This window comes from Myotis brandtii, unplaced genomic scaffold (assembly GCF_000412655.1).
Source record: "Myotis brandtii unplaced genomic scaffold, ASM41265v1 scaffold704, whole genome shotgun sequence".
Lineage (NCBI taxonomy): Eukaryota > Metazoa > Chordata > Mammalia > Chiroptera > Vespertilionidae > Myotis > Myotis brandtii.
Genome location: NW_005370762.1, coordinates 786,022 through 806,686, shown reverse-complemented (window position 1 = coordinate 806,686; position 20,665 = coordinate 786,022). Strand labels below are relative to the sequence as shown.

The following is a 20,665-nucleotide window of genomic DNA, read 5'->3' as shown; positions in this document are numbered from 1 at the left end:
GGCCCATCTCCTCTGGGGGCTGTGGCTGTGACTTTCACAGACAGTGAGAGGTGCACATGGGAATTCTACGGAAGGTGGTCAGCTAGCCTTCTCACCTTTACAAATGAGGACACTGGAGACAGGTTAAGTGATTCGCCCATCGCCACACTGCTAGGAAAGTGGAAGAGTTGGGAATTTGGTCCCTTATCTTTCTCCAAATCCAGCTGTTAGGTGCTCATTCACAGTCTATGTCTACTTCTCTGCCCTGACCCCCCTCCATGGAGGATAGGAACTGACCTGTTTATTTCTGTATCCCAAATGCATAGCACAGTGCCTTGCACACAAAGCTTTGTACTTGTTGAGTGAGTGAAAAAAATACATGATTATGTGAGGATCCCAAATCGGTCAGTCTGGCAGGGCCCATGTAACGAAGCCATCCCCCCTGGAAGAACTTGTCCCTCTCCAGGCCTATCATGTGGCTGGCAGGCTCTGTGTTAGCACTGGACAGACAAGAATAAGACAGTCATGCTTCCAAAGCATTCAGTTTGGTGGGTCAGATGGAGACAATAGAGTGCCAGGAAAGAAGGGGGTGGTGGGCTGTGAAAGTCCAAAGGTGGGAGCCCAACTCAGGCGGGGGCTGGACTATATCAGGGATGAGAGAATGCTTCAACAGAGACTAACTAGAAGGATGGACAAGAATGAGCCAAAAGGAGAATAGAGCCGGGCGCAGGTCGGGGAAATTTGTGGGCTGTACATTCTTTGCACCATAGTTGTCTGCATGGTTCCCTAAATCAATAGTCCTGTGGACAGTGTATAACAAGTCCATCGGTCTCTCCGCAGGCTGAGCTCCTCCCCCACTCCGCGGCACATCAGCCAACCCCGCCCGCTCCTGTCTGCAGTCTGGCCTCAGAGTTGGTTTACTGCAGGCTGCAAGCAGCACCGGGAGGCCCTGGGGGTGCAGGGTGGAATGAGCCTCTTTTGTACACATCTGGGAGAAGTTTTTGTCATTTGCTATAATAAATTCTGTGCCTTCTTTGAGAAAGCTTGCAAAATCTTTATCTGTCCCTTAGAACACAGGATTTTTAAAGGTCAATTTCTCTCGTCTCTTATCACAAGAAACGTGGTTTAGAGATAGTCTGAAGGGTGAACAAATTCTATGGTTTTATGTGAACTTTCCATTCCAGCAACGGGAGATGGGCAGCAGGGAGGACAGAGGGCTTTGTTCTGTCTCCCTGAAATTTCTCCTCCCAGGATGCATCTATCAATGATCTGTATTGCAATCTGGGATTATTTTTCATGGGACCAACACCGCCTAAAGAGATGCCATACCTTGAAGCTTATGAAAGATTCTTTATCATAAGGAGTCTGGCTAAATCCCAGTGGATCTTTTATTCTGGCTTCTTTTTAAACACCAGCTCCGTTCGCATCCTAGCTCTCTCACTGCATGACTACGTGCAAAGCACTTCAGCTCGCCGAGCCTCAGTTTCCCTACCTGTAAACGTCTGCCTTGGCAGAGGGGGGTGAGGGCTGGTGATCATATGCACGGTGTCCAGCAGAGTGCTTGGCACCGAGGGCTGCCCTCTACAGGATGGCTATTATTTTCCTTTTTGTACATTTGATTTCCCCCCTTTAGCAATGAGTATATAACAGTTTGAAATATAAATTTTAATCCAGAGATAAAAGAGGTTAAAATACATTATATGGAGAAAAACAGTGTGAGCATAAGTGAAAAAAGTAGATTATAAAATTTTAAAGAGAGCATAATTTCAATGTTTAAGAATGACTGTTTATATATGAATATTTATTTAGTAATAAACATCATGCTCTTGTGATTATGGGTGGCAAGGAGCAGGAGAAAGAGAAGCGACACTTGCAGGTGATGAAGTTGAGTAACTCACTCAAGGTCATGCAGCCAGTGAGGGAGCCAGGAATCCAACCTGGGTACAGATCCTCCACTTTTAATCACTGTTATCTTACCTCTCTGGCCCTTTAAATACATCACCTTAATCCTCACAGCAACCCTGCAAGGCAGGCATTAGTACCCTTATTTTATAGACAGCATGTTTGGGCACAGTTTCACCGTCTCTGTAATGGGCATGGGAGGAGCATCCCTATCGGAAGGTCTGTGTGTAACAGATGAGAAGATTAAAGGTCTTGATAAAGGGGTGCAGTAGGAATGAGGCACACCTTCTTCATCAAGTGGGGCACACCGAGGGGTTCACTGTGGTCAGCCAGGACCTCGGTGCCTGCCTGCTCTGCTGCTCCCTCTCCCCACCTGTGCCCAGGGTAAAATCTAGGGGCATTCAAGATTGACGGGGTGGCCCTGACAGAGAATCAGGAGGCTGGGAGCCACTGAGTCCCATTTAGGATCTGTTTCTTGTTTTTAAAACTAGACGACAATCATAAACAAAAACAAACCAATACAGCTAAACCCAACTCAGTCACATTGTGTAACTTTTTTTCCCCTCAGAGTTTAAAAACACAGCAACTGCATTCTTAATGAAGCCTGAAATTCAAGTTTAATTTGGAAAGAATTGCTTTAAGCCTAGCAAATTGGGAAAGAAGAGAAACTGGGAGCTCTCACATAGCTCAAAGGACCACAGTTGGGTTTCTGAAGTCTGGGCACATGAAAAAGCTCTAATGTGGCCAGGCCTCAAACTGCGGCAGGGTCTGCCTCCTGCAGGCTGTGTGAGACCTGGGCAAAATGCGCTGCTCCCTAAGCCCTGGGAATAGGAAGGGGGTAATAATACTGCATGCCTCCTGGTGATGTTGTTGGATGCACAATTGCTTTGCAAACTGCGAAATGACATACAAGTCAACATTCTCATTCTGTTTGGCTTTGTGATACTGTCATAGCCTATTTCAATTCAAGTAAATACTACATTTTTAGGAGGAGGACGGTAAACCAATCATTAGGAGGTGGGAATGCTCTAGGTTCACAGGGCCACGTGGAATGGCTCGGGTCTCAGTCTGGCCGTGTTAGTGACTTTCTGTGTGACTTGGACATGTATGATGTCACATTCCCTCTCTGGGCTCCTGCTTCCCTGTCTGTAACATGCCGGGGAGTAGGAGGAGGGAGCTGAAGTCGGTGTTCTCTGTCTCTTCCAGTCCTGTCTGTCACTCAACATTAAACTCTTCGAATTCCTTCTCCAGGGCCCTGAGTCAGATCAGACAAGAATATTCATTCAGTGAGTCCCTAACACTTCTTCCCTCCACCCTGAGTTATTTATTTGGGATGTGCGGCCCACATCATGGCTGAAATGAAGGCACTTGTTTCATTCTGCCTCCATTAGATGTAGTGGTTTGGATAACATTTCTTCCAAATGACTGCGAGCTTCCTGAGGGAGAAAGACTAGGCCATGTTCATTGGTTTTATAGCCCATCAGAAAGGAGCACGGTGACTTGCAGACAGCAGGAGCCCAGCGAAAGTGTGCTTGTCTGCACTGCAAACAGTCCACAGCTAAACACGGCTCACTCTTGTGCTGCCTTGCACAGCCTGCCCTGTTTCTCCCTCCACTAAAACCGTCCCCACCTGGCCAAGACCCAGAGTGACAGAGAGGCCAGTGAGGATGGCCCCATCTCCACCTGCATGGTTGTTTCATCTGTGCCATCATGCAAAGCAGAGACCTCTTGGCTCCCCCAAAGGGTGGAGAGCCTACCAAGCCGAGAGGGCTCTGAGGTGACAGGTTTCCTCATTTCACAGGTGAGAACCCAAGGCCAAGCTTCCTCAATAATCTGGTCTCCCCAGCTGGTTGTTTTCCCAATCGTGATGACACATGGGTTGTCCTCCTGGCTAGACTGGAAGGCTCAGAAGAGCGGGACCATAGCAAGTTCCCAGTGGGGCATCCAGGCATTTGATGGTAGCAGCTAAATGAGTGGGTGCCTCCTCATCTCAGCAATGACCCCACTGCATTGCTACTGGGTGCTACCCTCTCTCCCTCCAGGCTATGAATTTCACAAGGGCAGGGACTATCTCTGAAGCCCCAGGAGCCAGGACAGGACCAGCTGTGGAGTAGACATTCAGTTAACATTTGTTGAATGAGTGAATGATCTCAGGTGACCATGCTGTTATATGGCTTTTCTACAAAGTAAAGGCCCATCACATGCTTCATAAATGTAAGAGGTATATTCTCCTTAATAAAAAAATGTGGGGATTTTCTGATTGTTCTTTTGTAGCTCCTGCCATTCATCTCTCAGAGCAGCTGGAGGAGGCCCTGTTCCCCTGGGGTCTGGATCAGCCCCATTTCCCATGACAAGAAGCTCTTTCTTCCACCCAAGCTGTGGGGCTATGGGCTCCCCCATGTAGACAGTCCACAGCTAAACACGGCTCACTCTTGTGCAGGGTGAGTTCTAGTGCTGGGAAGGCTGGCTTTGAAGGATAGTAAACAGTGGGTATACTGGGATTGCGTTTCACGTGGGAGAATAAGAGAACCTTGTCTAATAACCTATTTTTGTATGTGTGCTGTTGGGGAGATGCACCCTTTCCCCACATTTCTCAAGGACATTCAGTTCGGCTGCTACCCAGATGTTCAATAGCTGTTTGAAGGCTTTGGCCAAGATCCTGGACTCTTGAGAAGAGAGTGACTTCCTGGGGCTGCCCCTTTGCCCCTCTCTTCTATTACATGAAGTTCCTGTTGGTCACTGGCATTGTGTCTACACAGGTGAAATGAAGGGGACTGCTGGACAAATTATGCAGATAATTTAGGTTAACATCGCTTTCCTATGAAGAGCAAATATTATTGCACTTTATCTTGCCAGAAGACCACCGATATCACCAAGGGACACTTGGTGCCCTTCCCTTCCTTTGCCATCATGATCTCTCTGAATGGAAAGCCCTTTCCTTTCCAGAAACGCTGACCTACCCAAGTGTCACCTTCCTGATGAATACCTGCCTATTCCCACAATGACCAATATCTGACTCTACAACCTCCCTTATGACTGCCCATTAGCACTTCACTTTGGGTCCTTCTTCCTCATTTGAATTCCTGAAGTGCAGGGACAAGACTTCTTCATCTTTGTGCCTAGGGCCCGGCCCCACAATAGGAACTCTGGGTATTTATGGAGCACAGAACTAATGAACTCAAGTTTCTAATGGATTACAGGATATTTCAATCCTGTAAGGTGTCAGGAAGAGAACATGGACCCACTGTCTCTCCTGGCAACCAAGGCCCAGCCCCACGAGCTACTGTTGACAATTACTCCATGGGCCCAGGCCTGGGTGGACAGGCCCAATCACTTCCTGGATGCAGGCTGCAGGTAGAAGGAATGAAAGCTGGCTCAGATAAAGACCAGCCGTCTGCAATAGCCCTTTTCAGCTTGCTACAGCCAACTCAAGGCAAATGAACCAGAGTAATCACAGTAACACACAATTGGCCTTTTAATCCTTACTGTGCACTGAGATTATAGAATCACTCTAAGTAGAAAATTCCCAAAGGGTGGCATACAAAGTTTCTGACCTGTTTATTTCCTATTCTGCTGTATACTAGAAAGCCCCTTAGCATAAATATGAGGGAGCTGCATAAACACATCTGGACCAGGCCAACTAGGTCATCATTAGAAAAGAAGGGTTAACTGTTTCAGTTTTTTTTCATCTTTCTATCTTTTTATTCTCCTTATAACTCCAAAGACAGGTAGAGTCAGGAAGAATCAGTCCATATTCCTGGGAAAGTAGACCACATCATGGTTGTATTTATCCAAGTTTACACAACAGAGAAATAAAGGCTAATTCTAGCACCAATGTAAGGACTGGAATGGTCCTCATGATCCAATAGCTTCATTCTAGAAATGGGAAGCATGAGGCCCTGAGACATCAAGCAGCTTGCTTACAATTACACAGGCAGTCAAAGATTTGGGGTTAGAGCTTCACTCTTAGGTAATAAATGTTCCACAAGACTAGGCTTCTGTTCCTTAGGGTTTTGACTATCCAGCACTTAGAAAAAATCCAACAGCAAAGACAGATTCTATTACAAACCCACAGGGGCAGAAGGTGGTCCTCAGTGTGCTTGGTGAGGAACAGAAGAGAAAAGGTAACTCAACCTTGGAGAAGCATCCTTTCTGCCACCTCCTGTGATACAGGATTGGATGGCCTCTTCTTGTGCATCACCAGTGAGGGGGTTCTCAGCTTTATTGGGCAACTCATTCACTATTGAATTGAAAAATTCTGTCCTCCATATGCCTTCTCCTGCGCACTTGCTGTCGGATGGCAATTAATTTCATTTACTTACTTTTAATTAATTCAAATGGAACAACTAGTGATATGCGCTCATCCTGACCACATGTACAATTTTATGCCTGCCCTGCAGGCCTTCTTGACTAGCCAGATGGTGTACTGGTGGCCTGTTAACTCCGTAATAATGCCCACACTCCACCCTGAGTCTCCCCCCACCCCAGAGCTCATGGGTGCCACAGCCTTACCTCCATCATTGTCTTTGCTGTCACCACAGGCGGTCTCCATGGATGTGTCGCAGCCAGCTCCTCTCCAGCCCAGCTGGCAGACACAGTGCCACCCATTCAGGTCCAAGGTGCATCTGCCATTGCCATTGCACAACCCAGGGCAACCCTCTGCAAAGCAAAGCACATAGAATTGAGGTCGGATCGTCCATGGCCCATTGCAGTCACACACATTCACACTCCGCCTGCCAACTTATAAAATGCTTTCACATCCCATCAGCACATCGGTGCCCTCAGCACCCAGGGAGGCCAGTAGCATTAGGAACTGTCACTTCACTGAGAGGCAACCCAGATTCAGAGGTGGAGAACTTGCTAAGGCTGCACAGCCAGGAGGTGGCACAGTCAGGAGGTGGCACAGTTAGGAAGTGGCAGGAATAGGTCTGAAACCCACACCTTCTGCATCTAAAATCTCCTCTTTCAAAAGTGATCAGGATTCTACAGCGAGAGTCGGTGGACGTGGGCCTGTTGGAATCTGACCAATGGAGCTTTCTGCCCGATTCTTGCTCCTTATTCACTCTTGTTTTTCCTGTCTCTGGCAGCTGTTTGGGACAAAGAAATCATCTCTCTGTTTACTCCTCATACCCCCTCGGAACCTCTGGGTCTCATTCTAGAGGCTGCACCTTTTTCCAGCTCTTGTTACTAGATCAGCTGCATTGGACCTCAGGCTTTTCAATTATTTTGTCCTGTTTTCTCCTAAACAACTGTCTTTGTTCTGAGGAAGCGTCCTTGGGTCTTTTTCTTCCCATCTTATCTGCAGCCACTAAGAAGGGCTATACACCCAGAGGAGCCCTGGTGACTGACACAAGAGAGACTAACCAGGGCTGTCAGCAATTGCAAATGCAGAAACGGGCAGCCTGCCCTCCCCTAACTTTGTTCATCTGGACATCTGTTTGCCTGTCTGTCACTTATTAAGCATCTTCTCTGGGCTAGCACTGGAGGAACAGAGATGAATAAGACCTACTTCTTATTCTTGAGAAGCATGTAGCTTATCAAAGGAGACAGATTTGTGTAAGCAAAATATTTCATTGCTAAGTGCCCTAAGGGAGATGTACAGAGTATGGTGGGAACCTAACACAGGAGGGCCATCTGTCTGAGAGGGCTGTGGATGATTTCATCAAGAAGGGTCAGGCCATTTTTAGACTCTGCCTTGGTTCTGCCTTGAATATATCATAAGGTGGGGAGTTTTTATTACTATTCAAATAGATTTACAGGTGTTTGATGACCCTCTCTCTGAGTGTGTGGGCTCAGAAATCTATGTCTGAGAATCTGCCAAGTTATGTGGTTTTCATTCAAGTCCCCATTTTAACAATCCCGCTGATGCCTTTCTCAGAGGAGCTATAAAAAAAAACAACCACCTTTCACTGGCACGCCTTCCGTGTCTTCTCTCTGCCTCTGCTCAGTCTCAGGGAAAGGTATGCTGGGAAAACGCTCTGTCATCTATAACACTTAATTTAGTATTATGAGCAGCACACGGCTACAAGTCTGGCTACAAACTGAATTCTCTGCCATGAAATAACTGAGAATCGACCTGTTTTTCTTAAATGGGACAAATGTGAATGTAGCTGTCCACTACAAGACCGAGGCTAAGGTAGACACTCACTAAATGGCCAATCAATTAGAATCTAAAACTTTAGTGTTTCAAGGACTTTTGATAGTTGACTGTTATTGCAACGTAAAAGAAAAGAACATGCTAATTTATATGAGATGTTCAACACAGCAACCAATCAATCAACTTGGCCACTGTGTTTTCCATTCAAAGGAGGAACCATTTACTGAGTGTGCACGCCAAGCCTAGGAGAGATTAGAAGTTTAGAAGCAAGTGTAGGCTATATGGCCTTTGCACAGCAGAAGCCTGTTGGGAAAGGTGAGAAACACCAGCATTGCCACCCAAAAGTGGTGGGGGAAGCAGCTGTAAAAGCCCAGGCGCAGTGCTGTGACGCGCAGATGACCACTCAGGCATTCTAACTCCTTAGCCAACATCAGCCACCTTTCCTGGTCTAAACAATTACAGGCTCCCTCATTCTCCAATTAGTCCCATACAAATTCGTGTCTAGCTGGGTGGAACTTCCTGTTAATTAGGCCTCATTTGTATTTGAAATCAGTCTTGGAAGAAACAAGGTCCAAATTTTAAGAATGGCAATATATTGTTTTCTTTTGCTCTCTAAGGTGTAGCCCCTTGTAAGATGCAAAGAACATCTCTTGTGAAGTAGCACAAGTTTGGGAACCATATCAAAGGCTGGCTCTACCACTCAGCGGCTGTAGGATCTGGGCATTATTTAATTCTTTGAGCCTCAGACAACTTTTAAAATGGGATAGTTGGGAGAATTAAATAAGATAATTATGCATGATAAACACAGCCTGACTTATAGCTCAAACACAATATTTGAATCTTCTATTTACCTTTACCTCCTATTTTTAGTAATATCATATGTTGTACCCACAACCTCAGGTTGGGCTCACAGAAAGGCACAATAGTAAACTGAGGCAAGTATCTAGATCAGAGTCAGCAAACTTTTTCAATAAAGTTCCATATAATAAATATTTTAGGCGAGTAAGCCATAATGTCTCTGTTGTAATTACTCAACTCTGCCATTATAGCTTGAAAACAGCCACACACAATTTATGAATGAATGAGCATGGCTGTGTTCCAATAAAACTTTATTTACAAAAGCAGGTGATGAGCCAAATTTGGTCTATGGGCTACAGTTTGCCAATCCCTGATTAGATGCTTCAGGACAGTAATGACAATGACAGTTGCTATACACTCAAGGTCTATGCCACTGTGCTACACACCTTACATTTGTTATTTCTAAACTAAATAACTTTTTGTTATATATTTCAGATCCTAAATTTTTAAAGCAGTTCCAATTTCACAATATTTAATCCTAATTTTAAAAAACCCCAAAAAAACATGTGCTGTAATAGTGTGTGGACTCTGGAGCTGGACAGACCTCAGTTCAAATCCCAGCATCATCATTTTACTTACTATATGTGGGATGATTTGGCAAATTATTTAACTCTCTAGTCCTCAATTTCTGATCTGTAAAATGGAGGTAATAACTAATAGTTATTCTCAAAGAGTTGTTGAGAATATTAATGAAATAATGGATGTCAACTATTTAGCACAGTGGGTAACGTAAGTAGGCATTCAATAAAAGATAGCTGCTATTGTTATTATTGATATTATTTTTGAGTTTATTTATTTTAATGTTGTATAACTACACTAAGAAATCCACAAACCAGAAAATAACCTTTTGTCAGTTCAAACTATGTCAACATTTGGGTCAAAAACTATGGTCCTCATAAATACGAACCTTGCCAAAGAGACCTCAGTCAGAGAAGCCCAGTGACATGAGGATCCACATGCAGCTGTGTGGGAAGCAGCGAGATGGGTTTGGGGCCACATGCCTCAGCCCAAGGCCACCATTTCATTCTCTCCTAGCACCTTGTCCTTCTCTTGAGAGCAACTGTCCCAAGCATATATAAGTTACTAATTCTGCAATTAGTTTAATGTTTTACTCCCTTCATTAGAATGTAAACTCCATAAAAGCAACATTGGGCCTAATTCATGCCATGCAGATCCTCAATACATATTTGTTGCAGTGAACCAATGAGTGGAGCAGGAGACCTCGGTTCTGGTACCTACTGTCTGACTAACTTGTGGGACCTTGGGATAGTTACTTTTCCTCTCTGGCCTCAATTTCTTCATCCATAAAATGAGAGTTTGAATGAGATGCCTGTTAGTTCCTTCCAGTATAACCAACCCAGGAAGAAGGTCAAAGCAACGTCAACTTTGATGATTTTGTTCTTAATTTCAACAAACTTGACTGGATGTCAGGCTTGTGTTCTGGGGTGTACAGAGATGCCATATATCCCCTTATCTGAAGAATTTTATATTCTATTTACCCTACTTTGTTCCAGAAAGGATTTAAAGTGGGTCTTCTATCTCAGAAAGTATGTCTCAGTGTGCATTTTATTAGTTCTCTGAGGTCATAAAAAAACAAGCTTCTGAGATCAAATAAGTTTGGGAAACATTGCATCCTACTGTCTTATCCTAGAAAGTCACACTCAATATTAATATAGTAAAGGCTCTGAAAGTCCTACAATAAAGAAACCTGATTAGATTATGAGGACATTTTTCCATTTTGACCTCAGAACTCTCCCCTGTAACCATTTACAGAAACGTGGAATGCTCCATTCCACTGTGGGAAGCCCTGCTCTAGTGAGCGCATCTTAGCCCTCAGTGCCTCGAGCACACATCCTGAGCTGCTCTGAAACTGCCTGGAGAAACAGGTGTTCTCCAGGAGGGAAAGCCCTACATGGGAAATCGCGGGCACTTTATCCACCATCAGTTTCTTTAAATGGACCCACTTATGCCCTGAGGATCTGCACTGTCCTATCAGTTTCAGGGTTTCACCCTGAGTACCTGTTGGTTGAATGAGGTCTGCTCTCATCTAGCAATTTGCTTCTGGGATAATCACACCCCCATTAGCCAGTATGAGGAAGGCTCCTCTGGGGTGACTTGCTGACTTTCTTAAAGCAATATGTCCATCCCTACCCACTGCTGAAGCTCATTAATTCCACAAACCCCGAAGCTCATCAATAATTCAGAGAACCCAAGTGACATTAACAGTTCCCTCTGGAAGGACTCACACCAGGCATTTGCTAGAGCCAAAATAATGTAATTTTAAGGGTTAGAGAAGGGCTAAGCTTTTCAAAAGAAATGATGCCCTTTAAATGACAAGGGACCGCTTTATCTTCCACCTTCTACTAAGCCTACAAGGAAGCCCCCCTTGAAGCTAGCAGCAGGAATGATGAGAAGACTTTCAGAATCCTTGATGTTATTTATTTTTCAGTTAAGGGGGTAAAACACACCCACCTAACGTATCAAAATATCCCGTTTCTTTCTGGTTCTCTTTCTGGTCCTCTGGTACTTTTTCATCCCTATCGTCACTTCCCTAGAAATGTTATCTAGGTCACCATCATTTCCTACCTAGATATCAGCAATAGTCTATTTGGCCTCCCTGTCCCCTAATGCTCCCCGTCAGCCCTTTTCCAACATGTGGCCAGATTGAGCCTTCCAAATCACAAATGTCACCAGGTCGTCATCCTGCTTTTAAAACCAAACCTTCAGTGGCTTTCTCGTTTGTTTATGTAAAAGTTCACAATCTTGGTCTTCAAAGCCCTCTGAACTTGGAGATCTCCTTGCTAAGTGGCCCCTGGACTTCCTCTATCTTAACTCTCATCATGTTGGAATTGTTTTATTAGTGTCCTCTCTGCTAGACTGTGGGCTACCCTAGAGAAGGGACTGTTTCTGTTGTGTGGCCTCCACATTTCCTGGCCTCCATATTTGTTGAGTGAATGCTGTTTCTTTAGTCTCTACCAATACAATTGGAAAGCACGGAATAGAAGCTGGCTTGTCTTTGAATTGCAAAGCACTCTATTTTGACAAGTCCTGAGCCTGCATTATATAGGTCTCTGAATTCTTAGGATTAGTACCCATTATACCAGAAAGTTAGCCAGATAGGGGCTTGGTTCAGACATAGATTTTGCCATTTGTCTTTTGAAGCAACTTATGATTCACTGACTCATGAATATGCAATACTTTACCGAGTAGGAAAAATTCACCAAATAGAGGGTAACACTTAAATTTAATCTAGTTTGATGATTCCTCTAACGATTATTTGTGAAAGTCCTATAGAGACTCACAGGTACTACTCTCTCTTACTGGAAAGATTTTATTCTCAGTTGAAAATCAACATGTGAAATAACAGGAACTTCTCAACACCAGGCATCCACCGATGGGTCTAGTAACACCTTTGCAATCTTTGGCAAAGATATCCTAGTTGAAAAGCATTTAGTAATTTATGTTTTCCCTAAACCTTCTCTATAAGTTTGTAACAGAAGTTGCTATCTCTTATTAAAAGCCAATTTCACCTTTTCTTTATAATTTCACAAATTAGTCTCGCTAACAAAGTCCTCCACATTAAGAGTGAGAATGAGCACATGATGCTAGAATAGCATAACTAATGTTTGCTGAGCATCATTCCTGCCCATGTGCTAAGTGCTTTACATTCATTATTTCACTTAATCCTTACACCAACCCTAGGTGGTGGGTCCTGTTATCATCCTTTTTTATAAAGACTCTGAAGTGAAGGGAGGTTACGTAACTCACTCACGGTCAGCTAGTTCGTTAATTGTCAGACTTGGGATTCAACTCAGGCAGCCTGACTGCAGTGCACAAGCCCTTAACCACTGAGCCAGGTGCTGTGCCAGAGCTTAAGGATAAAAAGATAGGGCGTGGTTTTTCTCCTGGGGAGTTGGCATCCTTTAGGAGCACACGTATCTGATCATCCTGAGACTTATTCTTAGAGCAATGAGGCCTATTTGGAAAACTAGGCACTACCTAATTAATATAAATGTTTAAAATAGAAGGAATAACTTTGCCTGTAGGGAATACTGTTCAAAGAGAAAACTTACCAAAGCCAGGCCTCTGAAAAGGAAAAAAAAAAACAAAAGACCACCCACTCCCTGAGGTAAAGGGTCTGTTTTGCCCTTTGTCCAGAGCCTGGCACAGTCTCTAGTATAGTAGTGCTCCGTATGTGGTTGTTGGATGAGTGAACACGTCAGTGATAGAATGCAGCTCTTCAGGTTTCTTAGCTTGCTCTGGGGTCTCTTCTTCTCTCAGGCCACCCACCCTGGTTCCCACCATCTTAATTCTAATGGACCAGGGGCCGTAAGGGATGGGCAGGGTGACATGAGATGGGGTAGAAAGCATGAGGAGTGTATGTGTGTATGGGGAGGGAAGGACAATAGCACAATGGTAATGTCACAAACAGATTGAGCACTTTTGGGGGAAGAATGACACTCCGGGTAGTATCAATCACCTTGTGACGAAACACCCACCCACTGGGCAGTAGATGCTGTGACAAAGCTGGGGATGTGGCAGTATCTAGACACCATGCTTATGGGTGTATATACACTTTTTTATATACGCATTTCTTCTTTATGCTTATACACAAACACACACACAAAGACAATAGGAAAATAGAGGAAGGAAGACCATACCTTTAACTACCCTATCCAGATAGTGCGCTTGGGAAATAAAAGACAGGACATTTAAGGTAGGATCAAATAAGTGCAACACTGCCTGCCACATAACCATGCCAGGTGCTGAGGAGACAAAGGGGGCGCACCCACATTTGGGGCAGACCTGCCATGGTGGGGAAAATAAAATCAAAGACAGGATACCATGAGAGGAGGAGGGAGAGCAAGCACATTCTCCAGGAAGGGCCAAAAGGAACTTCACCCAAATATGATCATACAAACAAGATGACGAATGGGTAAGGAAAACGGGAGGAAAAGGAGGATGGGAAGCTGCGAAAGTGGCCGCCCTCCTGTTCTGCCAGGTTTGTTCAGCTCTATGGAAAACGAGAACTTGCCCTTTGTCTACCCAGAGCAGCATCCAACTTCCCTTCTGGGGCAGCAGTGGTTTAAGAACAGGTGCACCCTGTTTGGGCAGAGGGGTCCCCAGGAAACTGGCATTTAGAACTATGTGATATTGAAGTCATCTTTGATACGCTCTAGGGAAGTGGGTTGAGTGTTTAGTCAAATATACCACTAGGTTATCTGTCTGCATTCCTGAATGTTCTGTGGACACATGTGTCCACCTAGACTTGGGTGCCGCATGCCTGGTGTTCTAAGTAAGAGGCATCTCTCCTCGGTGCATCTTACAAAGACTGCGAGGTGCTGGCCAATGGATGTCATTGTGAAAAAGAAGAAAAAGAAAAGAAAACCTGACCCCTTCTCAATGCTTATTAACTCAAAAGACAGAATAATATATGCTTTGTTCCCCCAATGGAGGGGTTGTATCCAAGCACTGAATCATTTGGCAATCTTATTTTATGGGTGGGGGTCAAATGTTGCTCTGAAAGAAACCCCACTGTGCATATATGTGTGTTTAAAGCAGGGCAGACCTCTTCATTCTCGGAATAAATCAGGAACCCCATTTCACCTTTCCCACTTCGGCTGCAGCCCTAAATCATTTGAGGAGCTTCCCTTTCACCCCCTTCTCTATGACTCCTCCATGTGTGCTCCCACAAAGGCCAGACAGATGGCTGTCTCCTGAAGGGCCTGATGCTTTCTGCCAGGTTGGCCCCCATCCTCAGCTCGATTTCATACATGAATCCGAAGTCCGTAAGTAGGACTGGACTGCAATGGTGGGGCCTTATCTGGAAGCCCTAGGGTTCTCTAAACTGTAGGGACATTCTTACTCTCTTCATAAAAAATCATAAATTTTATTTTTTCAATCCTCTGGATAGATACTATTGTTATTTATCAGAATATCTTTGCCTCAAAAGACTGGTGGAAGAGAGGCTCTGTTCTTAGTCTGGGTATCCATGCGGTCTCTGTTTCGAGATGAAATATGCTCCTGCAGGCTGCACACCAAGTGGAAATTTGGGAAGGGGAGGTTTTAACTGGGCCTGCACCTTCCCCTTCATTCTGATAGATGCTGTGGCGTCCACAACATAATAAGCTATACCAGGGAACATGAAGGCCAGTGGCTTAGTAAGCAGGAGCCAATAGACAAAGCTGTGGAATGCCAGACAATGAAAACCAGGGCCAGCCCACAGGTAAAACATCCCGGAAAGGACCTCTGGCTAAGGTGAAGGCTTTCTTGATTCTTGGTTCATCTGTCACTTTTGTCTTAGTCAAGTTCATTCATCTAATTTTGCAAAGGGATCTAAAATTTCTCAGACATCGCCTCCCAGGATGTGCTTTCAGGCAGCACTAACATGCAGGATCTCCTGGCTCAGTTGTTGCTCTTAGCTTTCAGATCTGCAGGGTTTTGCTGAGGGTCATAGTCACACATTCTTGTAAAAACTCTGACCTCCAGCTACAGAAGAGATGGAGTGAGCCTAGATGTCTTTCCCAGGGTTGGGAAGGATGATTAGGCTGAATGAGACACCAACATTGTGATCCAAATGGCCACACCACCACACAGTATCCACTCTGAGAGAGTTCTCAAGCAAGAAACACTTTGCCTCCAAACTTAATGATGATACCTTGGCTCCGGTGATGAGTACAGAGTATATCCACACCCAGGTGCTGACTTCAGAGCTCTTGCTCTTCTAGTGCCATTCTATTTTTGAGAATGTTTTAGTAATAAAGATCTCTGTTGAATGTAAATATGCTTTTAATGCCTTTAAAAATGCTTACTAATTTCTCCAGACTGCAGGCAGCAATAGCAGCCAGTAGAGGTGACAGAGGTAGACTCATGTTGCAATCAGTGTTGTTGGTTTCAGGGGACAGGAGTGGACTTTCAAAACTTCAAATTCTCACCCTAACTGGTTTGGCTCAGTGGATAGAGCATTGGCCTGAGGACTGAAGGGTCCGTTCGATTCCTCCGGTCAAGGGCATGTATCTTGGTTGCGGGCACATCCCCAGTAGGGGGTGTGCAGGAGGCAGCTGATCGATGTTTCTCTCTCATCAATGTTTCTAACTCTCTATCCCTCTCCCTTCCTCTCTGTAAAAAATCAATAAAATATATTAAAAAAACAAAACAAACAAACAAACTTCAAATTCTCACTCCACAAATCAAGAGACCATTTTGCACAGTGACTTCAAGCCACACTGTGAATTCAAAAGCTGATAACAGCCAGTCCATACTAAGTCCAGCAGTTTCCTGGGAATGAAATAGAGCTTCTTTGTCTCTGGCTCTTAAAAATATAAGTGATAACCACGTCTCTGAAGTCCAACACCATTTATGCAGAAGCCCATACTATTATTGCTTTCATTGCTTGATAATCTTGGCACACATGGCCATGAGTAATGGTCACTTAAAAATTCATCATGATTTTAAAGTCTTAACTTTACGTAAAGATGGCAAAACTTCCATAAGTCTGCATTATGAACGGTGGATTCAGACTTCACAAAATTTGTTCATCTTTCTCCTCAGAACTTCAGGATAGAGATGATGGCAGTAGAGTCATTTTTCCTCTTGGGCCATGCTTATTTTTTTCAAGACTGCACACATGTTTCTTGTGCTCTTACATTCCCATCACTATGCAAGAAGCTGAGGACAGTGGTGGCACACAGCTGTTTATGACACAGACTCTGAGCTTTGGCATGAGGTTGATCTGGGAGGTCGTGGACCTTTTTAGCATCTCTATGACCTCCAACATGGAAACTTCTCTCCTTGACTTGCCTATACCAACAAAAGTTTCTCTGAGGATAATTTCAAGAAGCTTCGGGGGCCCCCAATCCGAGGTTATGGAGAACATGGCGAGAGGCTTTTCACTCTTCTTCCCCAGGAGCCTCAGATGGCTTGAATCGTTGTATCATAAGAACACATTAGGCCAGATTAAACAAGGCTCATTATAGCAGGCGATGCCTGGGGTGGCTATAATCACCTAAATTTCTTTCAGACGAATGGAAAACCATCAAAGTCATGTTCTTATTAAGATGTTGGATACATTAATACTCTTCTCTGTTTGGATGGTCAATGAGTAAATGGCCAACGGCATCATCCTGACAGGAACGCACAGGGCCCACTGACTTTCCTCGCTTCCCACCGCTACCATGTGTGGGCTAAAATCTCCCAGAACCATTAACTACTCCCATAAGCATCTGTCCTGTCAGGTCACAGGCCATGTTGTGAGAGAATGCTTTTGAGGAGGGATATGCATGGGGCCATCACACAGGCACCCATGCCTCGTGAGCGACTTGAGACTTTTTCGTTGAGATTCTCCAATTACACAACAAAGAAAAAAACAAAACCCCACTCTGAGAGCTACCATTTGAAAGTGGACAAAGAACTCCAGAAGGTTTTGTGGCCTTTCTTTATAATTTCTCTTCATCTGGCTTTGCTCACTGTAGCAATTGCATCATCAGAGTATTATTTTGATCTTTACTCCCAGAGGAGGATTTGTTTAAGAATCAAGACTTATGTGATTGGACAGCTCTCCTGAAGCCTAGTAAATAATTCTGTATATCTGGCATCTTGAATAATCACAGCTTTGGGGTCAAGGTTGGAATTTCACCAATGTAATCAGAAGCTGGCATTTCCCACATGTGTTTTGAGACTTTATAGACAGGGGCACTGAAGTGAATAAAATAACAATCAGAGAAGTGATCCAAAATGTGAGCAGTGCTTTCAAAGAAATAGAAAAAAACCAAAACGAACACCTTCTTAAATTTAACTGTGATTTGCAGCTTTCTCTAAAAAAATTGGAGGTCAAGCCCTAGACTTAAGAGAGCCATAAAATTTCTGGAAAAGATATCCCAAAGCATGCTTCTGGTGACTCTGTGTTGACTATATACTTGAAAAATAGATAGAAATCAATCCATCTTACCTTAACTTCTGGACTAGGAAAACTGGGTTCCATATACGCCAGCGATTTTGAACCAGTGGGCCACAAGAATTTTTAAAACAAGCAATTCTTGACTATTTTAGTTAGGAGCACTGACTTCCCTTAGATTGTCAAATCAAATCAAAACAAAAACGACAACAGCCAACACAACAATAGCTGTCCAGTGTGAATGGATCAGAATTATACCTTTTTTTGGGGTCAGATCGGCAAAAAATATATTTTTTGGTGTGCTGCAGAATTTTAGTGATTAGTTTATGTGTGCCACGAGATGAAAAAGGTTGAAAATCCCTGATACGTACAAGTGGGAGCATTAGTGACGAGTGAGAGCAAAAATAGGAAATCCCTTTTTATCTGTTGGATATTTTCAGGAGCAGGTAGCTCAGATTCAGGCTGACTGATGGGTGTGCCATGCTGTGGACACCAGGAGGCCTCTGCCACCCCATTCTGTGATTCACAGAGCAGGAAACAGAAGCCCCCACTGACCCTGTGGTCTGTCTGACCTTTCTTGAAGATGCAAAGAGACAGATAATTCTTAAGGAATTAGAATTCAATGTGACATATTCTTGCTTTTTAACCAAAAAACCCCACAACTGCCTGATAAAGAGGATGTCACTGTCAAATTCCCTTTTATTCCAAAAACCAACCTCTATGCTAAAAGATGGAGCAAAACCACCAAAGGAGCTATTCAATTCCAAGGTTAGTAATCTGCTCTGGGAAATGTCACTGGGGTAAAAGATCCTGATGCTGAGGACTTGACCATGAGGAGCGCAGACCTGGCTTATTCGTCTGCGCCAGCTGTTGAAAGCAATCAAGTCCCGCTTTTCTGTTTAGAGAGGGTGGCAGTGTGAATAAACAGGCCCTCCTCGCTTCTGCCTTCACTGCATGGAAATCTCCGAGTCAGTGTTGTGGATCCTGGCTCTCTCCCTGGCGTGCGGCATAAATATACTCTAGCATCAGAGCTAGCGAGAGTAGAATGACCTGCTGTATAAGAATCTGGTAACAAGAGAAAATGTAACACTTGAATTTCTGACTTCTCACATCAGCATTTTTTTTCCTTTTCCTAAATGATCCTCACAGGGAGCAGAAGTTCCTTGGAAATATAAGAAAGTGCTTCTTGTTACCTTTCAAGTTTAAAAAGGGCTTTCTCCTTCTTATTTCCATTTTAAAAAAAGGCACCGCCATTGTTTCCCTCCTTTGCACGGCCTGGCCCTGCCCTCTTGTCCCCAAGGCTACAAAGCCTTCCTTCAGCACTGAGGTGCTCCTTTGCTTGGCAGGGATGCAGCTGGCCACAGGCAGAGACCCAGGGGAGCGAGTTGCCATGCGGGGAGATGAGACAGGGACGGAAAATGCTCACCACACAATGAAAGGTAATGGAATTCCCAGCCAGCGTCCTTTCATCTGAGCCACTATGACTAGCCCATTACTGCTTCAATGTCCTGTGACATTTTTCTGGTATTTATGACTGTCAACCTCCCTCTCAAATCATGCACATTCACCGTGATGGATGTCTTATCTGGAGGGGAAGATGCATCCGAAATCCCGAGGAGGGATCTGCTCTTAAAGACTCGCCATAGGGTGGGCAGCGGAGGTGGGAGGGGGTGGTTTGACTTCTTGGCAGCAAAACAAAAGGGACATTCTTTAGGTCCGGCTGATGAACAGCCACGAGATGAGACACTACATGTAGCCCAGCCTGCCCACAAGCCGGTCATGCGTCATCCGTGACTGCGCTGGAGAGAATGTCCCTAAGTCCCTCATCATCTGACTCAAATTTGATGTTTTATCTTATAAAAGTCTGACATCCATAACTTTTTGGAACTTGGGAAGCCGAGTTGAAGACTGTGAGCAAGCCAGGAAAACAGAAATGTCCTCCCTCTGAGCTCTGATTTTGGTTTTAATAGGGCTGGGCCCCTTGTGGGCTGGGGAGGCTGAAAGGTCAGCTGTCCTCAGTCCCGCAGGAAAGGGGAAGCAGAGGTGAAGGAAGAGGGCCTGCCAGGAACTTGAGCCCCTTCTCTTTACCAGGGGTTCAGGTCCATCACAAGGTGAGATGACATGGACACAAGAAGCCACCCAGAAGCCACAGCAAGACGAATGCTACGGAAAAGCAGGGAGGGCTGCCATGGGCTCTGTGTGGCTGAAAAGAGTGTGGGCTGGTGAGTTAGGTGTGGGACTCTGAGCTAACCCTAACAGGGAGACACAGCCTCTGGGAAGGCTATGGGCCGGATGCCTCTGCAGAGGAGGGAATAATGTGTGTGCCTTGACAGGGTGACTGTTAGGAATATGAAATAATGCAGTGAATGCCTTTAGCACAGCACTTGGCACAATAAAAGTATTCAAAATTAGGAGCCATTATTATCAATGTATTAAGTAGAAGGTATTCTATAGCCTTTTATAAAGAGTGATGTTGTGAGGGCAGGGATGGTGAATATGCACAGATTTCAGGCTATAAAACAAAAGGAATGGGACCTAAAAAAACAAAACAAAAAACACCATGAGATAAGAGGCCCATTTGCTCAGAATTCCTTTGTCCCCCCCAAAGCTTTGGGGCTCGTCTCCCAGTTGCTATAAGACTCAAGAGGTGACTCTCAGAGCGGGAGAGGCACCCAGAATCCTGCCTTTGGAAGCATGTGCGCACCATCTGATCCAACCCGCCTTTAAAAAAATGCAAGAAGTTAAAGCACACATCCACAGACCAGTTGATTCAATAAAGAGCTTTTGGTGAGTGTTCATTCCAGATAATAAACCAAGCAAAATGTCTGGCTGTGTTTAAAATCAACAAAAGCAGCGGGAAAGGCAGAAAGAAGGGAAGGGAGTGATCGGCTTGTTTTGAAAGCTGCCAACAGAGCTGCTTTAGCAGGGGCCCTGGT

At 44.6% G+C, this 20,665-nt stretch overlaps 1 protein-coding gene across 6 annotated transcripts in view; it reads right to left on the bottom strand.

Moving 5' to 3' along the window:
- TENM4 (teneurin transmembrane protein 4) overlaps positions 1 to 20,665 on the bottom strand; it is a 384,882-nt gene that overhangs the window by 94,878 nt on the left and 269,339 nt on the right. For 5 of the 6 annotated variants that reach the window (XM_005882313.2, XM_014530001.1, XM_014529998.1 and 2 more), the window contains 2 exons: positions 13,498 to 13,524; positions 6,394 to 6,540 (listed from right to left, as the gene is read on the bottom strand). In XM_005882313.2, the coding sequence (XP_005882375.1) occupies positions 6,394 to 6,540; positions 13,498 to 13,524 (174 nt within the window). The remainder of the gene's footprint in view (positions 1 to 6,393; positions 6,541 to 13,497; positions 13,525 to 20,665) is intronic. The other variant, XM_014529999.1, reaches the window with a different exon arrangement.